This window comes from Bos grunniens, chromosome 27 (genome assembly GCF_055505025.1).
Source record: "Bos grunniens cultivar Pamir isolate PY7600 chromosome 27, Bosgru_T2T1.0, whole genome shotgun sequence".
Taxonomy (NCBI): domain Eukaryota; kingdom Metazoa; phylum Chordata; class Mammalia; order Artiodactyla; family Bovidae; genus Bos; species Bos grunniens.
In genome coordinates, this window is record NC_141191.1 from 2,219,329 (window position 1) to 2,245,177 (window position 25,849).

At 51.5% G+C, this 25,849-nt stretch overlaps 1 protein-coding gene across 2 annotated transcripts in view; it reads left to right on the forward strand.

Moving 5' to 3' along the window:
- Positions 1-25,849, forward strand: part of DLGAP2 (DLG associated protein 2) — a 637,838-nt gene that overhangs the window by 513,604 nt on the left and 98,385 nt on the right. For both annotated transcript variants that reach the window (XM_086379875.1, XM_086379876.1), the window contains one exon: positions 4,722-4,787. In XM_086379875.1, the coding sequence (XP_086236001.1) occupies positions 4,722-4,787 (66 nt within the window). The remainder of the gene's footprint in view (positions 1-4,721; positions 4,788-25,849) is intronic.

The following is a 25,849-nucleotide window of genomic DNA, read 5'->3' on the forward strand; positions in this document are numbered from 1 at the left end:
ACATGGTGAACATGTCTTCAAGCAAACTTAGGTGTAAAACCATATTAAATACAGATGGTGATACAAAGGATTTGACACTACATTCATTTGGAATTTAGATTTCAAACATATAAAATGTAATTAATGTCACTTTTGAAGTGAGTTATGTTCAAATTTAAGAACAGATAGGTAAGTTTCACCCTGAAGCTTTCTCTTTTACCTAAGGAAGTCTTCTTTTTACTTCAGCATTTTTTTGGTCTTTTTTCTGAGTCCAGAGAAATTCAAAGTAAAGCGCATGTGCCCTCAGTCATCTGTGAATTCCTGTGGAAGATGATTTGTGATTTGTTCGAATGCGTGATGAGGGCCTGGAAGCCTTCTAACCAGGGAAGCGACTCCCCAGTGGCAACCAGGGGTGTGAACCCCGACATCCCCATAGGGGCTTCAGGAGTCCCTGCCTTGGGAGGCGCCCTGTCCTTGCCCATGTCCCTGGGGCTGCCTCTCATGACCTGAGTTTGCTCTCACCTTATTGAAGTGGCATTTAACTCTGAGTGAAATTTCTGCAGACTTCAGGACAGCATCTTCTGAGACTTGATCCTTGGTCCAAAGTAAAATTATGAGCATTTTTGTGGGTTTCAAAGAAAAGCCATCCGTAGCCGTCCTGCTGGGCCAGATGCAGGCGCAGCTGTGACTGGAGCGTGGGAGGAGGGACGGGGAGCTCATCAGTGTCATTGTCCTCATGAGCGGGGATGGTCCCGAATCTGTGCGGCTGCAAGTCCTCTCATTAGGGGGGCGGCTGAGATGAAGCCTGGAGTGTGCTTTCTGCAGGAGCAGACTTCACAGAGGGCAGAGAATCTAGAGACCGGGCAGGCTTTGTGGGTGCTCCTTCAATGAGCTGAACTCACCCAGCATCTCCTGGTGCACCCAGAGGTAGCTGCCACGTGTCACGCCTGGAGACGAGGTCACGCCCCCACCCCCGAGGTCATCACTCTGACTCCACGGCTCCATGTCCATCAGGAGGATGCGCAGTCAGGAGACATTTCCACCAGCAGAACCTTTGTCCTGACCCCACTCTCCCCATCTCCATCTTTAAATAGACAGACAGTAGGGAGGGGTCCCAGAGGGGCTGAGAAGTCCTCACTGGCCTTGCGGCCTCACATGGCTCAACAGAGATGCAGCCGTGTGGGAGGTCAGCAGGTGTCCAATGGGGAAAAGCGCACAGCCTGAGAGCTGTGAGGTCAGGGTCATTACCGAGGGCTGTGGCCCCACAGCCTCCCACTAGCTTGAGGAACCACTTCTAAGAGCTGGGAGTCTGGCCAGCATGTGTGCAACTGTGGCCAAGCTCACACCAGGTGGAGGCTCTCCTGGTCACAGGAGCAGATGTCTTAGTTGATGGCTTTAGTGCTCTTCTAAGAAGGGGCAAGGCAAGAATTTGGGTTTTAAAGTCTCCCAAAATATCTATCTATCTGAAGGCCTGTTAATGAGTTTTCCTGGAGCACAGAGCACCTCCTCCCTGAACTCCTTTCAGGGCGGACTGAAGGTCAACAGCTGCAGAGGCTTGCAGCTCAGTCCTCCTAGAGCCTGATGGCCAGTGACCTTCTGTAATTGGCAGAGGATCTGAGCGAGGCCAGGGGTGCGAGTGAACTCAAAGTGTGCGGGTGGACCAGGTGGATCAGGGGAAGCAAGGACGAGTGGGTGGAGCACAGGTGGGCTGAGCTGGACGGAGCCCCGGGCTTGGCTGAAGAGGGGCCCCACCCCCAGAGAGGACCAAGGGCACAGGCGGACTTGGGCAGGTGTGATGCGGGCCTGGGGTCCCCAGGCAGACTTGGAACCTGAATTCAATCGCAAAGCTTCAAGTACTGCTGCCCTCATTTCACACGCCGAGTCGTCCCAGCCACAATGGGAGTCGGGCGTGGCTCTCCCCGGGATGTCCTGGGGGTGGGAGGGGGATGTGTCACAGCCGCTCTTGGGCTCTGCAGGGGAGCTCTGAGGGCAGCAGAAGGGGGAGCAGACATGCCATGACACCGCCTTTTACCCCCAGGCTCCCAGACTTTGCCCACAGCATCCTTTCTCGTCCTGGGAATTCTGTGCAGACTTCATTTGAAAATACCCCTCAGACCTCTGATTCTGCAGGGACTGCGGGGAAGTCACACTGCAGTCGGGGTGGTCGTTTGGTAACCCCACCTGCTGGGAAGCGCAGCGACCCGGCGGCCCTGGGCCGTCCTGACTTCCCAAGGCTGGAAGGATGGCCGCGCCTCACAGCCACATCCCGGGATTACACCCGGGGAGATGGTGGTGACACGGGGTGGGGAGCCCACAGTGCTGCACGCCTGGCGGCGGCAGGGAAAACACCACATGCGCAGAGCTCGGGCGAGGAGCCGGGCCGGGAGCGGGCCTTCTCCCCTCCCCGTGTCCCCGGTGATGCCACCCCCTCGCTGTCCTCAGTCCTCACTGCAGCGGTGATGCCCTGACACCTGGAGCACACTTGTAAGACTTGACCCCTGACCCCTCAGGAGGGGTGCCAGAGGGAGGGGAGGGCCCACCCCACCCTGTGCCCCGCCCCCACCCGTGCCCCGCCGGTGCCCTCTTCTGGGTCACCCCAGACCGTCTCATCCCGCTGTGGACGCCCTGACTGGCCCTCAGGTGGCCCTGTGTGCACGGGCTACACAGTGCCCAAGTCAGGGTTCTGGGCTGGCCTGAGTGTCGAGAGCTGAGGGGACAAAGCCAGCGGTGAGGCAGGGCTGGAGCCGCTGGTGACACCGGCGCGGCTCTGAGGGAAGCCCACTTGGCCAGGCCGTAGAGCCAGAAGCAGGCATCGAAGGTGTTTGCCCTCGGCCTTAGCTCCACGTGTGCGGCTGGAGGGTTTTACCGAGCCTCCCTGCACGTGACTGGAGCAGGGACGAGCCACTGGTCACATCCGCCTCACAGCCCAGGGCTGACCTTTGCACGCCGCGGGTCGTTCCGTGTCCTCCGATGATGAGACCTACCTGCCCTGGTAGAAGGCCGCTGGTGGGTGGTACATGCTGGGCTCTGTCTGTCCATCCACATCCGCTGGGCATTTTGTCATTGTGTGACGTCAGCTCATAGTTCAAGTTCATACTGTAAAAACTCGTCCCTTTGTTTCTGTGCTTGTGTGTATTTAAGGAGAACAAATGGGATCTGAATCTAAGGCTCCTTGTTTCAGTTTATCCTCCTTTATTCTCAGTGACCCACCTCATGTAGACGGTTTTCAAGTTAATAACACTGACCACGTGAACATGGTCTCCATGGCAACTGTATTTAATTAGCACTCCACATCCTATTGCATTATGCTTCTAAACAAATGAAACGTGGCATCTTCAGTTTCATATTATCTTTAATGCGGTCACCTGACCGGCCAGCTTTGTCATTGATGGCTTATTAGCAGGAAAACAGGACTTCAGATATGCAGAAAGTCCTCCTAGCCATTACAAATGGGGCATACTGAATTATGTGAAATATTTCAAATGAGCTCTTTTGCGAAGTACTTACCCCAATCCAGACAGACATTTATGAGACATGTAGACACATATAAGGCTTGTACTTTAAAAGAAGCACCTGAGAGACCCCATAAGATGAAAGACCATCAGGATTAACCCGAGGCGTGACCACAGCTGTGAGTACCTTTCACAGCCAGACCTCCCACCTTCTCCCTTAGCGTCCTGTATACTCACTGCGAGTGGGCGTTGCCTTTTTGCTGGTTTGGAGATGATGAAAATGTCAGTGAGGTGATCAATAGTGTCCTAAAACGAAGCCTCCTGTGACTGTAACGTGTAACTGTATTCGGGATTGATAGAAGGATGTAATTACCAGGATGTTGGACACCTGCAAGAATGCAGGTCTGAATATGTAATTCTATTTAGAGTCATATTGTAGAAATACGGGCTCAAATGATGGTACATATATGAACCTTACCTGAAGCATCCCATCCCCGGCTGTCTGCACCCACTCCCCCTGGCGTGGGGCAGATGTCCCTGGGCCGCCTAGCAGCTCGCAAGGAGCCCAGAGCAGCCAGCAGACGGAAGCACCCAACTCACTGAGTGAGCCCAGTTCAGATGGCCACTGGCGTCTCTGGGTCCAGCTCCCTGGGTCCAGCTGGACAAACAGCCAGGCCTTTCAGCTCTTTGGCTTCGCTGTCCATCTGGGAAGGGAGGGCCAGGGAGAGATGACCCCCAAGGCCTTGTACATCACATACTGCTAAGATGCAGCGTCCGTTTCTACGCTGACCACAGAGCTGATAATGGAAAATCAATGCCAGGACCTGGGATGTTCTCCCAACAGAAGGAAATGAGATATGAACAAAAGTGACCTAAGATGAACTAATATTCACAAGAGAACAGTGACTGCAGACGTTCAGTTTGGCGGAATAGGCTTCTAGACGACAGAGGGGCCTCCTCAGGGCCATGCGGGGCTCACCAGGGCTCACTGGCCCACGTGGGCTGAGCAGCTGGGTTTGCAGAATCCTGTCCACAGGCAGAGAATCTGCAGGAACCCAGAGCGCAGCCGAGACCCCTTGCACAGCCCCCAGAGCGGGTGCCTCCGTGGGGCAGACGTGCGCCTGCCACCGCGGGGCTATCATCAGAAAAGTGCTGGCTCCTGCACTTTCGGCCCCCGATGCCAGCGCAGGTCATGGGCGTCTGCACGGGTGGGAAAGCACGTCCTGTGCTGAGAGTCTGCGGAGGGGAGCATGGAGCCGCACTGAACCGTGACTGTCTCTCTCTTTGCAGAGGAGGAAGGCGCGGACCTGGCCCAGCCGGGCATCAGCTTCCCGGGGCCGGCTGAGGACGACCCAGGTAGAGTACCCCGCGCGGGGCGCTGCTCGGGGCACCGGCACCCTGCTTACAAAGGGCTTCACATGTACAGTTGCCCTCAGGGCTCCTAGTCAGATCCAAGTAGATGTGGTGAGAGATTTTCCTAAATAGCAGTTTGTAAACACCGTGGGCACTCTAGGTGAGAACACATTTGCTCCAGATCATCATGGATGAATTATTAAATAGTTATTACTGTTAATTATTAAGGCCGCAGTAACATAATTGAGACGTGTCTACATGTGTAGAATGAGACCCCTCTCCTTTCTTCCTCCTTCACTAAAACCCTCAGTCAATCTGAGGGAGGGAAAGGCTGTTTTATTTGCATTTTTTTTGGGTAACTGTTACTTGACATTAAACAGCTGAATTCTCCAGGCGAGGCCAGCTCCACTGTGGTTTGGATGCTGAGTGCAATTATGTGCTTGCTTCCAAATTACTGTCATACTCTATTTTCCCCAGTGCTCATTAAAATCACGTGCAAATTTTATTTTTATGCACCATGGACACAGTGAAGCTGGAACCAGACTCAGCCATCACCGATTGACATGGAGTCGGGCTTACATAAAACGGGGCAAGTGCTCCTGCTGGAAACAAGGAGCGTTGGATAAATTCAGCGTCAAACGGTTGAACGGCATCCACATGAAACTTAGCTGAGAATATACGCCCTCTCCATGGCCCAGGGCTCCTGGACGTCCACCTAATGAGGTTATTCACCCGAAGGACTTGCAGCTGCCTCCTCGGCTTCTCACGCCCGTCTGCCGTGGCTGCACTGAGGCCAGCTTATGCACCATAAGTCTGCTTTCTATTCTATTTAAATTTGAATTTTTCTTAATTTGTATCCAATCTTTAGCCAGTGATATGTTTCTCATTGATTGGCTGCAAGAATAATATTGAAATCACAGGAGTTCTCTTGTGTACAGCTGTGTTTTCTTTAAAAGGAAATTAGAACCAGAAAAAGTTTGCTTTTCAATGTAAAATTGTGAAACCAGGGGTAGTCCTAAAGGAATGAAAGTATGTTACTGGTTATGATTGAACTAGAAATTGATTTCCAACTGGCCAGTTTAACCAAGCCTTTCTCTATCTGGAAATTGGCCAATACAATTATTTATTGTAAAAACTCCTTCTTAGAAGGAGTTCTGGCTGTGTTGTTGGAATGAATCCGCATGCGATGGTTTTGGTTTCACTCTGTGAAGCTTCCGGATGAAAGGGTGACTCGTGGGCCGTCTGTCTCCTGAGACATTGATGGTAACTCACCTGCATTTGTCCTGGGTCTGAGATGGCTCAGCATCAGTACTGTGTCTGTGGCAGCCTCCCATTTCTGTAGCGGGACTTGGCGCCCTGAGGTTACGTCTCCATGTCCATGGTGGGGAGCCCTGGGGGCTGATGCAGGGGCTGCATCCACCCAGGAGCTGACCCTCTGGGCGGGCGCAGTCCGCGGGGTGCTGTGTCCCCTGGGCCAGCCCAGCCCGAGTGCGGGGGCCTGACTCTCATTGTTGGGGAGAAGCCACCCCACCATTAGGGACAGAAGGTGCTTAGTGGTCCATCTCTGCAGTCTGGATGTGAGGGGAGGGTGGTGCCTCCAGTGAGCAGAACAGGCATGCTTCAAAGGACTTGGGGAGAGACCAGCTGGAGGATGTGGTGACTTGGCCACAGAGTCACTCTGGGAATGTTGCCCCGTCCCCACGTGGTCACCACGGAGGCCCCATCAGCCATCAGGCGACTCAGGAAAGAGCCACGTGGCTGCTGGACAGGCTGTGGCTCCGGGCAGCAGTGTGCCCACAGGAGCGGGGCCCAGGGGTCTCGAGCAGCCCACCCGCTGAAACCCAAGGGCGGAACCCGCCTCTCATGGTCAGCATCACCTGGGGCATGTGGGCACTGGTTCCCGGTGGGCTTGTTGTCTGTAAGCAGTCTCTAGTGACTCCATCTCGTGCCTAAGGCCAGGGACACGGCGTAGAGCATGTGCAAGCATCATTTATAGAAGATTCCTGAAAGGAAGGGAGGAAAGAACAGAGGGAGAAAGGAAGGTGAGAAGGTCTGAGCTATGTTCCCAGTGCTGCTACAGAAAGTAACTGGGAGCAGACATCGTCATTTTAGACATTTTCCAAACTGAGTTTTCTAGTTTCCTCATCTCTAAATCAAGAAGGTGAAAATGGACAAGTTTTTAAAGGCTCTTCTGAGCTTCTGATTCTACCATGTTGCATTAAAATTTAAAACACTTCCTAATGATGTGAACACTGTTGCAGTGAAATGAGTCACCACCATTTACAAAACTCAGACGTTTTACTGCCTGGTCGAGGTTAAAGGCATAAAACAGTGGGGGAACTCTGCCTCTGGTCCCATTCAAGATACTGCTTATTTTTCTTAACTGGCCTCAATTTCGAAAGCGCCAAGGACAGGTATGTGACATTCACTGAAAACCCTTAAATTTTCTTCAGTGACAGATGAGTGAAGTCATCTTTTTGGAGATGAGACCCACACTCCTTGCCTTTAGCCATTTCAGGGCTCAGACGTTCTCTCTGAAGGGTGTCATGCGTGAAAAGTAACTTTATGATGGGCAAAATGGCCATGAAAGAGAGGAAGATAAAGAAGGTTTCTGTGAAATTAATCTAAAGTCAGTGATAAAAGTGCATTAATGCCACATATTCAAAGTGACTACAAAAGAAGAGAAAACCCACTTTTCCCAGAAGAAGCATTTCAAGAGAAGACTCTCAGAGGCAGTGAAATTAAATTGCCTGCCAGTGATTTTTGTGACATTGGCTCAGTTATAGGAGATGTGATTTCTAATAATGGCTTTTCTTCATTCCTGTGAATGCTATGTTTAAGTCGGTTGTGATGAGTTGGTGATTTATAAACATTTATGAGGACTGTTCTGTTGAACCAAACTTTGCACCAGCAAGTCAATTACAAACTGAAATAAAAAAAAAAAAAAGGTGGACGAAATGATCAAAGAATGTTAGGCAAATATTATGTGAGACAAAACAAGGAGAAAAAGGACATACTGTGCAGCTTTAAAAATACCTGAATATAAAATAACAGCTGCCAATACCTAAAGCCTTCTTCAGGATGGGTGCAGGTTGTGAAAATATTTTAATAAAGCACATTACGTGGCATTATTAAGGTCTGCACACCATGTAACTGCGTGACTGTCTCATAGTAATCTGACACATAACTCATTTCAAAAGAACTGCCCTTTCAGAACTCCTTTTTGCATCCTTTTATAATCGCCCCTCAGTGTACGTATAGAGGTGTAACTCTGCAACTTGAGCAGCGTCCACACTTAATTCCTTCAGGTAAATTTCTGGAAGTTTCTAGAAACAGTGGACACGGTGCCTCACCACATTTGTGTTTGGACAGTGACGTATCCACTTACTGCATCCTTCCATCCTGCCACCTCAGGGCACCCCCCCTTGCCCCTGTCCACTGCAGAGCCCCCCAAGGGGATCCCTGCACCCTGGAGAGTGTGACATCCCTTGTCAGAAGCTTCAGAAAATGAAAGGTCACATGCCAGCTGGCAAGGGGACAGTCCAAAACATGTATCTTATTTGGTAACTTCATGTTAAAACTTAATTTCTGCACAAATCAAAATCAGTCTTAAGAGTTACCAATACTTGTTTCTGTGGCAATCAGGAGACTGCGTTTCTTCATCTGCATTCCCGGAGCGTGCGCCCGAGCTCTTCCCTGAGCATCAGTGTTTAACTTACACGGTTCCCGAGCCTGGATGCTGCAGGGTGAATTACGGCTCCTCTCCTGGCCGATTCCCTTCTCGAACAGTAAATCTATCGACTCATTCCCACCTCGGAGACTGCGTGTGTGGCTTTGTCTTACTCCATTTCAGCTGCTGTTAAAAAAAAAAAAAAGTGCCACAGACTAGGGGCTTGTAAAGAGCGGGCGTTTATTTCTCCAGCTCTGGAGGCTGGGGGTCAGGGCAGAGTGCGAGCAGAGGCGGTGTCAGGGAGGACCCTCTTGCTGGATCACGGAGGGCTCTGCTCACTGTGTCCTCCCATGGAGGCGGGGCTGGGGGCTCCCGGGGGTCTCTGCTGTCAGGGCACTGGTCCTCCCACCCCCGTGACCTCATCACCTCCCAAAGGCCCCCTCCTGACACCACGACCTTGCAGCTTAGGGAACAGCAGACTTCCTTCTTCCACACAACAGCCACCATGCACCACCAGCAGGATGCCTGACTCTGCAGCCCCCATGTGGCCGAGGAGGAGTCGGAAAGAAGCCAGCACATCACCTCTGTGTGTACGAGAGAAATGAACTCAGTCCTGCGAGGGGCACCGATGGCATTCATTGAAACGCGGCAGACCTGGGGCCAGAGAGCCTGCTGAAGAGGGCTGCTTCCATCACCGTCTTGGGGACAAGCCCGTCTCCAGACACGGAGGAGCACCAAGGCTGTTCCTGCCCCCAGACCCTAGGGCCGAGGGGCCCGTGCCGTGGGACAGGCCCCTCTCCAGGGCTCGGGGGTGCAGACAGGGAGGGCTGCGTGGGCGCCGGGTTGCCCCTGAACTTGGAAGACAGGCCCTGGCTCCCTGACATAGGTCTGGCTTCCTCAGAGTTATTCTAGAAATCAACCTCCATGGCTCCTAACCTCATCTGCAAACACTGAAAGCAGGGATTCCAAGACTGCTTTTTGATTTTGAGGATTTGCATGTGTGTAAGGGTTTGCCTCTTCAACTGCCTGTGACTCAAAAGCACACATCCGTTCAGACCCGAGTCAGAAGTCACCTGGATGTGTGTCTGCCTTGTCATGTGGACAGACGCTTAGGTAGAAACAGGGCGGTGTTCTGATCTGTTTGGGGATCGCGCTTGTGAAGCCTGGCATCCGGACGTAGAAAGTGAGTGGAAGTGAGCGGTCAGCTGGCGGGGGTGAGGCCAGGCTTCTGGAGGAGCTCTGTGGTCTGTGAAAATGAGAAGGAGCAGACGCACTGGGGCTGTGAGAAGTCTCACCAGGGCTCAGCGGTTGTCACAGCCCTTGTTTATTGTCGGCATCAAGAGTGAGGCGGGCGCTGGTGTGCTTCTCAGTCACTCGGTCCTGTCCTACTCCTTTGCTGTTGTTGCTGCTTAGTCACGAAGTCATGTCCAACTCTTTGCAACCCCGTGGACTGTAGCCCACCAGGCTCCTCTGTCTATGGGGTTCTCCAGGCAAGAATACTGGAGTGGATTGCCATTCCCTCCTCCATGGGACCTTCCCCACCCAGGGATCGAACCCATATCTCCTGCATTGCAAGGCAGGTTCATTACCACTGAGCCACCAGGGAAGCCCTTGGCAATTAGCAATCCAAGGAACAGAATGAAAAAAGAAAGGGAAGGGGGCTTAGGTGGCTCCAAGGACCCCTGCAGTGCTTCCTGCTGCTGATGGGCACCTCGTCCAGTGAGCCAAACCCCACGGCATCCTCAGGACACCTGTGCGGGGACTGAAGCCCACAGAGGTCAGTGATTGTCCCAGGCCACTGATAAAAGAGAAGCCACTCTGAATCTGAGCTGAACCAGGGTGGAATCATTCTACCCCTTGGATCTTCCTTCTCTAAGAAACCAAAATATCCTACATCCCGTCCAGTGTATCCAGTTTATAAACAAAAGGCAACCATGGATTTGGCACCTGAACTTGAGCTGTTCTGTGGTTGAGGATAAGTTACGCCTAGACATGGAACCGACAGGTGCACGTGAGGGGGTGCTCTATCTGCTTGCTCAGTTGCTGTCAAGAATTGGGACGTATCTCCGTGTTTGTTCTAGCTTCTCAACCAGAAAGTGCCCTCCAGGCCACAACTTAATTCAGCTGAAAGCCATTGCTATCAACAAGCATTCCTATCATCACCAGAGAATGGAGCTGAAAGGGTTTCAACCAATGAGGTCCTCAGGATGGCGGCTGCATTGTCTATTGTGCCGTGTGGATGGAATTGGACCCCAAAGTCTTTTTAGTCATTTAAAAGAGAACTGTTACGTTCCGTCTTATCAAGTGGAACAAAAAGCATGCATATTTTATGTCAACGCTAGCTTTCCCAAATCATAGATCTGACTGAAAAATAAATGCTAGCTGTGATTAGCATTAAACTTGTAACTAACAATGCACAGAAGCCTCTTTGAATCCATGCCCACGACCCACCTGCATCACCTCGGCGGCAGGATGAAGGCTGGGGCCCCTGCCCCACCCCAAGGCTCCCACGCAGCAGAAGGGGCCCTGGGCAGAGAGACCACAGTGAAACTCCTTGTGCAAACCGCAGAAAGCAGTTACATGACAGGACAAGCATATGACCCAATACACAGAAATGTTAAATATAACAATGCCCTATAAACTAAAAATAACCCAGTAATTGTATTTACATTTATCCTGACAGTATAATCAAAGTTACTTATTTCACACAATTTCCTAAGCATAAGATCACTCTTTCTGCAAATTGTGGTTAAATTACCAGAGGTATTAGGGATGGAGGTTAAAGGATATTTGCTCCAGCCACGTGTGTATGGCTATTCTTCCTTGAACCTTAATGCCCACATACTTTACAATACTCTAATACAATTAGAGTGTTACAGATTCTCTAATTTTTAGAAAATTAGAGCCCCAAATTCTAAGGTTTCCCTCAGGCTTCACTGTATACTCTTATTAAGTGAAGCCAAGACTCACAGTAAACCAAACAGGAAAACACCCACAATCAAGATTGTTAATAATTCAAAACATTGCACCAACTGGTCTTATCAAGCAGTTCGCTTTGCTGAAAATTCTGCGGACTGCAGCTGATTGCAGATGCCCACGCACACTAGCTTGTGCGCGCTAGCTCACTGCCACGTCCATGAAGCTGAGACCAGGAAACGCTAGTAACTTGCACGCATTCGTCTGAAGACTCATGAGACAAACTGTGTGTAAGTTATTAATAACATTTCCTAAAGGAAAGTCGGCACCCAAGTCTCTAATCTGGCTTCCCCGTGACCCTGGCTCTAGCCTGGGAGGTGAGCGTGTAGCCAAGCTGCTCTAAGTGTTCTCACTGTCATCTCAGGGGCATAGGGGAGGGGACAGGAGGGTCCACGTGGCCCCGGCTGGCTTGGGGTCCCTGCACAGAGGCAGCCCCATGTCCTCCAGCCTGGTGGAAGGAGGGAGAGAGGAAAGAGATGCTGTACCGTCACAGGGAGCTGGCCATCACCAGCACCCGCCGTCTGTGCACGCACCAGCCTGTCACCACCCAGCATACGCCTGCCTCCCAGAGACAGATGCTGGCTGGAAACTGATGAGGAGACAGAGCTCCTGAGCCCAGAAATGATGGTGAGTCTCCCGAGCTTGTCTGCGGGCACGGCCTGGCGGGAACCACAGCCTTCCTCGGTTAAAGCTCCTAATTACGCTCCAGTCCTCGAAACTAGAAGGTGAACTCTTTAGTCAATAATCAGAGCCAAGGGAAGTGATGGAACCATGCCGAGGGGTCAGGGCCCGTCTCCCACCCCCGACCAGGCTCATACCATGATAAACAGCACAGTGTCCAACCCTGCAGAGTCGGAGATCCAGCCAGCCACCCCCCGTTAGGGGGGCACTGAAACCCTGCCACGTAAAAATGGCCGTTTAGATCTGGACGCAAAAGATGCCAATAACCCTGCATTGTTTTCTGAAAATTCTTGGTTCTTCAGGCTGTGCAGGGCTTTGGCTTTCTTTAATGGAGCACATTCGGGCGCCCCCTGCAGAGAAGGCCGCCGCTGAGCTGAGCAGTCGGGGGAGCATGGGGCCAGGGGCCAGGTGGACGTGGAGGGGGCGGGGAAGCAGAGTCGGGTGGGACGAAGATGTCCACATGCCTGTGTGCTAAGTTGCTTCAGTTGTGTCCAACTCTTGTGACCCTGTAGACTGTGGCCCACCAGGTCCTCTGTCTGTGAGATTCTCCAGATAAGAATACCGGAGTGGGTTGCTGTGCCCTCCTCAAGGGGATCATTCTGACCCAGGGATGGAACCCACATCTGTTACATCTGCCTGCATTGGCAGGTGGGTTCTTTACTGCCAGTGTCCACAATTAGTCAGAAATAAGAATATCTGTCCAGTGCACGGTGTCCTCTCCTGGCCCACAGGCCGCCCACTGTGCAGCCGAGGGTGTCCTTGGGACAGAAGACAAGGGCGGGGTGAGATGCACTCCCCTCGGCTGGTAGATGCAGGAGCCCTGGCCCATGCGGGGAGGTCGGCCTCAGAGCCAGAGAAGGTGGGAGCCAGCTCCCCAGAGCCCCCGCCCAGGAGGACCCAGCCTGGCTACTGTCTGTCTGTCCTGTCCCCCAGCAGGATCTAGTTCAGATTTCCAAGCCCCACAAACTAAGATAAACGTAAGATAAATATTTAGGTGTACAATTTGTTTTCTGTTAATGTTTATGAAAGGTTTAAGGTCTGTATCCAGATTCTTTTTTTCTTTTTTACATCTGAATATCTAGTTGTTCCAGGATTGTGGCAATATTGAGTCTTCCTATAATATACATAACTATGACCAACCTAGACAGCATATTAAAAAGCAAAGATGTTACTTTGCCAAAAAAGGTCCATCTAGTCAAAGCTATGGTTTTTCCCATTAGTCATGTATGAGTGTGGGAGTTGGACTATAAAGAAAGCTGAGCACCAAAGAATTGATGCTTTTGAACTGTGTTGTTGGAGAAGACTCTTGAGAGTCCCTTGGACTGCAAGGAGATCTGACCAGTCCATCCTAAAGGAGATCAGTCCTGAATATTCATTGGAAGGACTGATGCTGAAGCTTAGACTCCAATACTTTGGCCACCTGATACAAAGAACTGACTCATTGGAAAACACCCTGCTGCTGGGAAAGATTGAAGGCAGGAGGAGAAGGGGATGACAGAGGATGAGATGGTTGGATGGCATCACTGACTCAATGGACATGACCTTGAGCAAGCTCCAGGAGATGGTGAAGGACATGGAAGCCTGGTATGCTGCAGTCCATGGGTCGCAAAGAGCTGGACACAACTTAGTGAATGAACAAACAACAACAAATCAATATACGTGAAATAGCTCTTCATTTGTTTAGATCTTCTTTGATTTCTTTCATCAGAATTCTGTAGTTTTCCTGGTATAGACCTTGTATACATTTTATTAGACGTACACTATTATTTCATTTTTTGTTGCCAGTATAAATGGCTTTGCATTTTTAATTTCAAAATCCTATTGCTCATTGCTAGTATGTAAGACAGCAGTTAACTTTTCAGTGTTAACCTTGTATTCTGCAACCTTGCTGTAATCACATGTTATTTCCAGGAATTTTTTAATTGATTCTTTGGGATTTTCTACATGGAAAATCATGTCGTTTGCAAACAATAAGGATTTTATTTCTTCCTTGGCAATCTGTATACTTTTTATTTCCTCTTTTTGGTCTCATTATGTTAGCTGAGAATTCCAGTATGATCTGGTGAGGGTCATCCTTACCTTGTTCCCAATTTAGCTGGAAAACATCTGGTTCCTCACCATGAAGTGGTATTAACAGTAAGTTTCCACTCGTGTGTTTTATCAAGTTGAAGTCCCCTTCTGTTCATAGTTTACTGAGAGTTTTTTATTGTACGTGGGGGTTGGACTTTGTCAGGTGCTTTTTTTTTTGCATCTGTTGATATGATCACGTGGTTTTTCTTTTTAAACTTGCTGATGTGGGGATTACATCATTGATTTTTAAATTTGGAACCAATCTTGCATACTTGAAATCAGTCCCTCTTGGTCAGAGTCGTCAGTGTGCACAAACCCCCCGTCTGTGGCTTGGAGGGAAGTCGCCAAATGCACTGAATGCTGAGCACTGAGGACAGAGCAGTGCTGGAGGCCGGGGGACACAGTGTGGCCGTGTCCCTTCTCGATTCCTCCATCATGAAGAATTTTGCTAGCGTGGTATCTCCAGTGACAGAGAGGTTCCTTTTTGCCAGAGACTATGTTCCATTGGTGTCTCTCGGTCCCTACCTCTTCCCAGCCTTGAGTGACGGGGGTCAGCCAGACACGGAGAAGGTTGACTGCATTCTGTTGGTGGACCCAGGAGCAGGTCAAGAGAGTCAGACTTCAGGACAGTAATCTTGGGGACCTTCCTTTGGTGTGGCCGGTAAACACGTAGGAAGCTCATACCAGGTGCTGAGAACACAAGGCCCCGGGCTCGGGGTTTGTGGCCACCAGCACACTTCTAGTCCCCGGGAGATCCCCCCATCAGTACAAGGGTACCAATGCCTCCCTGTGTGGCTGTCATTAGGACTTAGGTAACAGGGTAAGCAGCCAGCGGAACATGGGAGTGCAGTGCAGAGGCTTCTGTTTGAGCAAAAAGAAGAAAAATGAGCAAGCAGCATGAGAAGATGGAAATTATCTATTCTGGATAATAATTCAAAAACTTTCAGGTTTTATGGCATTAAATGTTTCCCAAACAAATAAATCATATTAACTATCAAACAACAATCATTTATCCTTCCTGTAGTCTTGTGTGAAAAATATGATGTGACAAATTTTGGAACAAAACACCGAAGACTAGCTCTGCAGAGAAGGGTACAGCTTTGTACTTTCTCCTCTGTCTTTACCATAACTGTGTGGGATACAGAGGCTGAGGCGAAGGAAAGATGGCTGTCCAAGGAGTGAGCATTGCTGGCATCCAGGCAGTGCCAGAGACCAGCAGGACAACCTTGGAGGTCACCTCACTGTCCCCCATAGAGGCCCCTCACAGAATGAGCTGGGGGAGGGCACAGTCCCCCCGGGCTCTCAGGGACCCCAGAACATTAAGACACGACCCTTCAGTGGGACAGTCGGGGCATCACGGCCTCTGTGCTTTCCTGCCCATAGGGAGAGTGGACCCGGTCGTCAGCAGCATCTCCAGCCTGCAGTCTCAGACTACACAGACTCGGCTGCAGGCAGCCCCCACCTAGCACGGCAGCCGCGGGGTCTCTGAGCCGTCCTGGGTGTTCCACAACAGACCCGCAACGGGGCTGTGGAGCCGCCTGCAGAAGATGCAAGGACATGGGGTACCAGCCCCGCTCTGCAGGATCCCGAGGCAGAATCCAGGCCACTCAGAACACAGAGGCTCCGAGAGTTCTGGGAGCACCCGGACCCCACAGGGCAGGACTCAGTGCCTTTGCTCCAGGCCTCTGCTCCACGCCGGGTCGGCTCCAGCAGGAGGGACACATGGCTCCTGAGCACCCGCGTCTGCCCTTTGATGAAAGACGAGACCCCAAGCGCATATCCATGCCAGCCTCTCTCAGCACCTCGCGAACTTAGGGATTTGAAAGGAATCTGTTGAATGAATCAGCTGAATAAAACAGTTCAGTTGAACGCATTCAGTCAGGAGCTGGACTCCTCTCACGGCTCAGGAGTCGTATCCTCAGCAGGGCGCACAGACCGTGCCAGGTTGTGGGAAACCTGGGCCCAGGCTGCAGACCCCGGAGGTGGAGTCAGGTCTCCTCCTGTTCGGGGCTTGGGGAGAGGGAAGTCAGGCTGTGGCGGCGGCAGGAAGCTGCCTCATCTCTGGGATGGTTTGCTGTTCCAGCAGGTCTGTATTCTAGGGAGTGGGCAGGAGCGGCCAAGGGGGCTGTCCAGGGTGGGGAGCCTCTGGGCAGCAGGGCCGCGCTGGCCTTGAGCCCTGAGGCTGGGCTGGAGCCTGGACTCCGTGAGCAGCTACAGGCCTCTTCAGGCAGCCTCCTCAGAGCCTGGGCACAGGCTGGGGCGGGCCCTGGGCTCACACTGCCGGGTCAAGGAGAGAAGGACTGGTTCCTCCCTAAGCTGTGCTTCTGAGAGTACCGAGCCTAAAGTTCCATCCCAGGGACTCGGGCGGCCGCATGGAGGTAGTGCGGACCAGGGCGGGGACCAGGACCAGGGCAGGCAGCATGGACCAGGGCGGGCACCAGGACCAGGGCAAGCACCACGGACCAGGGCGGGCAGCATGGACCAGGGCGGGCACCAGGACCAGGGCGGGGACCAGGACCAAGGCAGACAGCACGGACTAGGGCAGGCACCACGGACCGGCTCGGGCACCAGGACCAGGGCAAGCACCATGCACCAGGTTGGGCACCAGGACCAGGGTGGGCACCAGGACCAGGGCAAGCAGCATGGACTAGGGTGGGCACCATGGAGCACGACGGGCACCATGGACCAGGGTGGGCACTGCAGACTAGGGTGGGGACCAGGACCAGGGAAGGCAGCACAGATCAAGGTGGGCACCGGGACCAGGGTGCCCACCACGGACCAGGGTGGGCAGCACGAACCATTGTGGGCACCATGGACCAGGGCGGGCACCGGGACCAGGGTGGGCACTATGGACCAGGGTGGGCACCACAGATCAGGGCAGGCACTGTGGACCAGGGAGGGCACCAGGACCATTGTGGGCAGTGTGGACCAGGGTGGGCACCGGGACCAGGGCGGGCACCGGGACCAGGGTGGGGACCAGGATCAGGGCAAGCAGCACGGATTAGGGTGGGCACTGTGGACCACGATGGGCACCATGGACCAGGGCAGGCATTGTGGACTAAGGTGGGGACCAGGACCAGGATGGGCACCGCGGATCAGGGCGGGCACCGTGGACCAGGGCAGGCACCAGGACCATTGTGGACAGTGTGGACCAGGGCGGGCACCAGGACCAGAGCAGGCACCGTGGACCAGGGCGGGCACTGCAGATCAGGGTGGGCACCGTGGACCAGGGTGGGCACCAGGACCATTGTGGGCACCACGGACCAGGGTGGGCAGTGCGGATCAGGGCGGGCACCAGGACCAGGATGGGCACCGTGGATCAGGGTGGGCACCGTGGACCAGGGCGGGCACCAGGACCAGAGCAGGCACTGTGGACCAGGGCGGGCAGCGTGGATCAGGGCGGGCACTGGGACCAGGATGGGCACCATGGATCAGGGTGGGCACCGTGGACCAGGGCGGGCACCGTGGACCTGGTCGGGCACCGGGACCAGGGCAGACACTTGGACCTGGGCGGGCAGTGTGGACCAGAGTGGGCACCACAGACCAGTGCACATGCGTTTCTTCCTCCCCGTCCTGGAGGCTAGACACGGAGATGGAGGCGCCGCAGGGCAGCCCCAAGGCCTGTCTCCGAGCCGTTTGGACAGCGCTCTCCTCCTGTGGTCGTCCCTCCACACCTGCCTGTGTCCTGGTCTCCTCCTCTCAGGACACCGTCACATTGCATTCGGCCTCGCTGGGGACCCTCCCCTCCAGATGCGTCTCCGGCACACAGGCAACAGAATGGGGCCATCAGCGCGCTGCCAGAGCCGAGCTAGGAGGGGCTGCGAAGTGGGAGACCCCCCCACCCAGCCCCAGCAGCTTTCCTATCGTCCTTTCTCTTGCTTCATGTTTAAATTTTTTAATTTTACTTCCCTTTCTCCTTTCTGTTTGTAAAACCAAATCAAATCCTTATTGGAGCGTGTCAGCATTTAAATAAACAAGCAAACTTGAGACAGACTTTCTAATATCACGGGAAACACCCTTGTGTAGAAGTGACGTCATCACCTAAGACTGCTCCTTCTGGAGAATGCTGCGCATCTGCTTCCCCAGCTCTGGGTATAAATGTTCTTCTGGCTTCAAAGATTCTGCCCCACTTATGTCCCAGAAGTTCACACTAATTCATAAACACCCTCACGTAGTGAACGATTCATACTTTGCCGCTTCCTGGCCACAAGACCTGGTTTTAATCATTAATACACCTATTCGATGTATAGAAGCGTGCAGAAATATCTCAACTTCAGCTTTTTTCATTTATTTTCTAAATGAGCAGAAAGGAGTGGCTGGTTTATAGACACACTTTTCTCTCCGACTTGTAATGAAGTAAAAGAAGGTTCAGTTCTACTCAGGTTCTGAAAACAGATCTTTGTAGGAAGGAAACCCAGTCACACAGAACACAGGCACGTACCTGCCGGGGTCCTGGCTTCAGGCCCTGCCCACCTACCCACCTACACCTGTGCAGGGACCTTCTCTAAGCTTCTCACATGAGCTATTCTGCCCCAAAGAAAGGTCCCTGTTAATGAATCTCCACTTGTAGTCATTGATCCTGGGGAAAAACGAGCTAATGGCCTGAATCCACATTGGTGCTACCTCCTGAATCTTTTGATTTAGCAAAAGATTGGTCTGCTCCTAGAAACTGCCAGCACCATTTGTGATAAATGAATCCTGTCCTGGCTGCTTTCTAGTGCAGAGCGTGGATTTTAAATTAAAATGTTTACACCTGGGATTGCACTATGAGTTTCCATCATGTAAAATCTTAAATTGAATTTAATTTTCATAAAACTTCAAGTTTATAAGTTGAGTCTTTTAAGGTGGTCATGAACCCTACCTGAAAATTTACCGTGAATTCTTATTTCAAAATCACTTATGAAATAATCGTCAAAAATCAATTATTTTAAAACAAGCATTCTTTTTGCTGGATTCTGATATATACATTGGGAATTGGCAACAGACATTTCTGACAGGCTATAAATTTTTGTCGAGGCAGAAATATAAGGTAATCATCAAAAAACTATGTAAAAGAGATTGATTTAAATTAAGGAATCTGATTTGTATCGAAGGAATTCAAGGAGAAAGAGACTTGAGAGGCAAATATAATTATTTTTGCGAAGCTGCACGTTGTTTCACAGGCGTATTTTCTAATAAAGAGTCAGAAATGACTGTCAGCTTCATGAGTAAGGGATTGGATTTACAACTGACAGAAGTTGCTTTTTTCCTGTGCTTTGGAAGCCATTGTTTTTCGTGAAGAATAAAGATCTGTCTAAAAGCTATTTATTTAACCCATAAATAAGAAGTCATTTGGCAATTAAGTACAACTTGGTTGCCAGCGTGGTTGCTCTCCATAAGTGCTTGAACAAAAATATGGTGAAATTCTGGAAAATAGCTTAAGATTTCATCACCTGAGTTTATTTTTGTGACAATTTTATTATTGGTTCATTTTGGATGTGCTGGGTATTTGTTGCTGCCTGGGCTTCTTTAGCTGTAGTCTGTGGGCTTCTTCTCTGGCTGTGGTGCCCGGGCTTCCTCTCTAGCTGTGGTGCCCAGGCTTTTCTTCTCTATTTGTGGTGCCCGGGCTTCCTCTCTGGCTGTGGTGCCCGGGCGTCCTCTCTAGCTGTGGTCTGCAGGCGTCTTCTCTCGTTGTGGTGTGCGGGCTCCCTCTCTCGTTGTGCTGTGCGGGCTCCCTCTCTAGTTGTGGTGTGTGGGCTCTTCTCTGGCTGTGTGTGCGGGCTCCCTCTCTCGTTGTGCTGTGCGGGCTTCCTCTCTAGTTGTGGTGTGCGGGCTCTTCTCTGGCTGTGTGTGCAGGCTCTTCTCTAGCTGTGGTGTGCGGGCTCTTCTCTGGCTGTGGCTTCCGGGGTCCAGACCACAGACTCACTAGTTGGGGTGCACGGACTTGGTCACCCCTCAGCATGTGGGATCTTCCGGATAAGGGATCGAACCCGTGTCTCCTGTGTTGACATGCAGATTGTTTACCACTGAGCCACCAGGGAAGCCCAGCATCTGCGTTTAGAATCAGAAAACTCCTTGTGTTGATATTGTCCATTCAAAAGACATCTATGTGCAATTATTCTTCTAAGGTAGAACTTTGATATATGTGAAGTCAGAAGGAGTAAGAAAAAAAAACTACCTGCCTGCGTTACAAATTATTGATTAAAACTGCCGACCAAAGGCCCAAGTTAAATCAGCAGGGGGTGTGTATGGGAGAAATCAGCACCATGCAGGATACACAGTGGAGCAAACCTTAAGATTTAAAAAAATGCAAGCTGATGGACTTCCCTGGGGGCTTGGACATTAAAGCGTCTACGTGCAATACTAGCTGAGATGTGGTTCGAATGCATGAAACCCTCCTTTTGGTCAGTTTGGTTTGCAGGTTAGCCGTGTTCTTCTGTTTGCATGAGGCGCAGTACTCATCCCCAAGTGTCCCGTCTACAAAGCCCTTTCTGGCTACAGGAAGTGGCTGCCTCAAGTCACCTTCAGAAAGACAGTTTGCTGCAGAGGTCACAGGAGTCAGGGCCCTGTCAGCACAAGCCCCGTTGCTGGTGGGAGAGGTAATGGGGGTCAGGGGTCAGGGCCCTGCCAGCATGAGCCCCACTGCTGCTGACAGGAGGCCCGAGCATCCTTCCAGGAGGAGGGCAGCATGGGTGAGGTGCTGCTGCTCTGGTCATCACACCCTGGGACCTGGGTACCCCTCACAGCGCTGGGACACCCCCAGTTCTCTGCTGCTGCACTGATGAACTCTTGTCTTCAACTGTCCAGACTTCAGATCCCCGAGAAAGAGTGTGGTTCCTTGTCTCCATCATCAACGAGTGGAATGTGCTGGCTTGGCCTCATGCTGCACTGGGCCAGGAGCCTCCCTCAGGCCCCACCCTCTGAAGGATGCCAGGAAGCAAGGTTTAGGGCCAGTCACACACAGTCAGGCAGCTGTGCCTCAGGGTCTTGTCCAAAGGTGCCTCGTTGGAAGAACAGGCGGTGGGTGGTTTTACTGGACACAGTGTACGGGGGTTGTGCTCGTCCTTGACGTGATTGTACGACACGATGCTTTGTCCCCCGGCGTGAGGCGGCCGCGGCGCAGCACGAGGCCTGCTTCTGAGGAGTTCCCGTGGCGCCCTGGATGCCCCTGCTGGTGCACCTGTGGGTCCAGACGCCCGCAGGCACTGCAGGCTGCACACGCCTGCTGCATCCTGCCCCAGGGCCCCAACTCAGACTGTGAATGGACAGAGCGGCTGGGAGGTGAGTTGTTCCTCCGGGAGGCAGGCTGCAGACTGCATGTGTGCTGTAGCCACATCTCGACCCAGGCAGGCTGGGGCCCTGCCGGGGCGTGACGGCCGTGGCACCTGGGCAGTTTCCACCCCTGCTTGTCCACCTCCAGAGTTAAGCCTTTTGTGAGTGTCAGCTCGGGGGCCCCGGCACCAAGAGCAGGCGAGGGCCCAGTGAGCACTGTCCTGGATGAGATCTCAGGGGCCCGAGTGAAGGATGCAGGGGGTAAAGCAGTGGGGCTCAGCAGAGCAGGGCTTGTGCACGTTTTAACCTGGGGGCCCTGACCCTCCTTCACCACCTGGTCTGTCTCATCCCGACGCCCTGCCAGCTGCACGCAGTCCTCTGGACCTCAGAGGCTGTGTTAGCTCACATGCTCTGTGTCCCCTGAAACCAGCGTCTCCCACGCAGCTGCTCAGAGCGGGGCCAGCCCCTGACCCAAGCCGGTGCCCTGTGGGTGCTGGCATGTGGCTCTGGGGTGAGGGAGGGTGGACACAATGGACGCCGCAGCTGAGCCCGGTTCCGAGGAGGGCCGACTGGGCTCAGGCGGCACCGGCAGAGAACACTGCAGGGGTCTGCGGGCCAGTGGGGCCCAGTCTGAGGGGGCATGATGGGGCAGCACTGGAAACAGGGTCTCGGAGGGAAGAGAACTGCCCCCTTCCCCTGCTGGGGAACCTGGGCCCAACCTGGAGAACCTCCATGGGGCAGACAGCTCAGCCCCTTGGGCCCCTGGTGGAGCGAGAGCTCCCCTCCTGCCTGGACCTTCCTCTCTGCTCCCAGCTTCCTCTCCTTCCTGGTTCTGAGCTGAGTTGTGCCTTCTGTTTCTCTCTTCTTCACTAAGGAAAGGCTCTATAGCACGCTCAGAGCCTGTTACATCCACAGGGTGCTTCCTCCCCGGACGGCGCTGTTTCAGAAAGGCCGTGCCCTCTAGCCAGAAAACCTGCCCTTTCTGTGACCCCAGGTTCCCTGGGGACCAGAGGGGAATGGCAGGGGAGTGAAAAGTATATTCCATTGGTCTCAGTCCCTGTGCTGATTTCTGTAAGGCTCACACATGATGAGATGAAGCTCTTTACAAGGAAGGAAGGCCTTTTCTGGGGGCGCCCGATGTGCAGGGTCACGGAGATGGAGACGCTGTGACCCTCCCCGCCCTCCAACCATGGGTAAGGGCAGCTCCCTCACATGTGTTTCCTACCAAGATCCACAGGATGCTGTAACCCCTGCCTCCAGAAACTGGGTTCTGCCCTCAGGATTTAAACCTCTGTCGTCTGAGAGGAGACCCACAGTGCTCCCTGTGAGTGAGGAAGGTTCCGGACCCAGCAGGGCCCGAGCACGCGCATGTGGTTCCATCCTCATCCGGCAGGCGGTTAAGCAGCTCTCAACCCTTTACTGTGTAACTTCAGTTAACATTGTCAAACCATTTAAAGTTCATTGATCCACTAATTCATACCTCATCTCGTTTTATAAGAATGCAAAGTGTGAATAACAAAAGCCTGTAAAATATACTGATGAAACGTAAATGCAAACTGAAAATCACGATCAGAGAACTTTCAAAAATGAAGGAGCAAAAGGAGACACGTGACCATCCATGGACCACAGACCAGCCCTGAGCTGTGTGGGGTGGACCCCTGTCTGGCCCTGAGCTGTGTGGGGTCTGAGCTGTGTGGGGTGGACCCCAGACTGGCCCTGAGCCGCAAGGCAGTCAAGTCAGTGGGGGATGCAGCCTCATTCACGCCCATCCTGCCCCAGAGAAAGAGGACATTTAGGACAAACAAGCATTGTTTTCCTAAACTTTACTAAACAGGCCTTTTACTGAGTTCTAAACACATGAAGCAAAGTTTTTAAAATGATCTTTGTATATATTCAATGTTGTGTTTTTATTTCTTCTACCATATAAATTAACTTGTAAGAGATGTACGGGGATGTGTCACCTGCCATACAGGTACGTGCTACTACCGCTGCCGTCACTGTTAGAACATTTCGCCACCCTGAACCCTGGGGGTCACCCCCACCCCAGCCCCGAGAGCCGTTTCTGTTTCTCTGGCCTCTTCTGCACACTTTATATGGTGGAATCATGTGGCGCGTGGTCCTTTGTGACAGCCCCTTCCACCGACACAGTGTCCTGAAGGCCCACCCACACTGTCGCACGTTCCCACACTTAACTGGCTTTCACTGGAGAACAGTATTCCATTTGGACAAATATAACCACTTCTGTACATCTGTTTGATGGGAGTTTGGATTGTTTCCTTTTTTTAAACTATTATGAACAATGCTGCTGTGAACATTCATGTACAAGTTTTTGTGAGGATCCACTCTTATTTCTTGGGGGTGTGCACCACCTCAGATTTGAATTCCTGGGTCACACAGTTGTTCCATGGTTAACCTTTTGAAGAGCTTTCCAAAGCGACGTGAGACTGTCCGTATGTAGGGGCATGTCATCCATGAGCAGAGATAGCTTTATGTCTCCCTTTCTAATTTGAATGCCTTTTTCCTCCTTTTTCTTGTCTGATTGCTCTGGCTAGAACTTCCAGCAGCAAAAGTGGGCAGCTTTGTCTTGTTCCAGATCTTAGGGGTATATTTTTCAGCCTTCCACCAGTGAGAATGTGGGTTGTTCATAATTGCCTCAACATATTGAGGAAGTCGCCTTCATTCCCAGCTTTCCAAATGTTTTTATCTTGCAATGGTGTTGGATTTTGTCAAGTGCCAGTTCGGCAACACCTGTATTATAGTACTAACATGTTGTCACACGGTGGTCAATTTTTGTTAAGCTGAACCATCCTCACGTGCCCAGGATGAATCCCACTTGGCCGTGGTGTGTAATCCTTTCTCTGTGCTTCTGGATTATGTTTGCTAAGTATGTTGTTGAGGCTTTGCTTCTATAGTCTTAACAGACATTGGTCTGTAACTCTTTTCTTCTGATGTCTTTGTGTGGCCGCCACACCAAGGTGCTGCTGGACTTGTGAGTTAACAGGTCTTCCTCCCTCTAGTAATTTCTTGTTAGAGCTTGAGAAGGATTGGTGCTAATTCTTCTCTGAATGTTAAGTAGAATTCACCCCGAAGCCATCTGGTCCTGAACTTCTCATTGTTGGGCGATCTCTGGTTCCTGATTCCATCTCCCTACTTGTAGTAAATTCTGCTGAGAATTCACTGTGGCAAGCTCTGCTGCATAATTCTGTCTTGTAGTTCTGTCATGACTTTCTGTTTCTTCTCAAAGTGATTTGTGTGTTTCTGAGTTTGTCCGTTTCATCTGGGTTATCTCATTTGTTGGCATTTAGTTGTTCATAGTACACTTATGGGCTGCCCTGGTAGTCCAGCTGGTAAAGAACCCGCCTGCAATGCAGGAGACCCCGGTTTGATCCCTGGGTTGGGATGACGCCCTGGAGAAGGGAAAGCTACCCACTCTAGTATTCTGTCCTGGGGAAGTTCATGGACAGCATAGCCTGGCCGGCTACAATCCATGGGGTTGCAAAAAGCCGGACACGACTTTCACTTTCAATCCTTTTTATTTATATAAGGTTAGGTCATCCGCCACTTTTGTTTCTGATTTTGAGTGCTTCTCTTCTTTTCCATCTAGCTAAAGCCTTGTCAGTTTTACTGATTTTTTTTTTTTTTTTTGGAGATCCAACTTCAGTATCATTGGTTCTCCGTATTGTTTCTTTTTAATTTATTTATTTTTATTTGGAGGATAATTGCTTTACAATATTGTGTTTCTTTCTGCCATATATCTCTGTATCCTTTCTTATTTCATTTATCCCAGCTCTGAGCTTCATTCTGTCTCTCCTCCTGCTAGCTTTAGATTTAGTTTTCTTTTTCTATCCCTATGAATTTGAAGATCAGATTTTGAATTTTCACAAAGAATCCAGTTGGGGTTTGGGTGGTGATTGAGTTGGATTTGTACATCAATTGGAGGAATATCCCCATGTTAACTGTGTTAGTTCTTCCAATTTATGAATATGATATATCTTTATTTTTTATTGAAGTACAGTTGACTTACAATGCGTTAATTTCTGCTGTATAGCCAAGCGATTCTGCTGTACTTTCTTTTTTGAGGATTCAGAGGAGCCCTTCCATTTATTTAGAGCATCGCAAATTTCTTTCAACAATGTTTTGTAGTTGTCAGCATAAAAATCTTGAACTTCCCTGTTTAATTTTTGAGGAAACATTTTTAAAGGGGTTTCAAACTGGCTCCTTTTTGACACAATGGTCCCATCTTTCACACCTCACACAGCAAATTCAGGACAGGTCCACCAGCTCTCTCGCTGTCCCTCCTGCCCAGCTCTTTGCTGCAAGGTCCTGGTGAGTGAAGCTCCCAAGGAGCCCCATGGGTAGGCAGGCTGAGCTGGTGCTGTCTGGGGGGCCATGGGAAGGAGGGAGTCAGGGAGAGCCC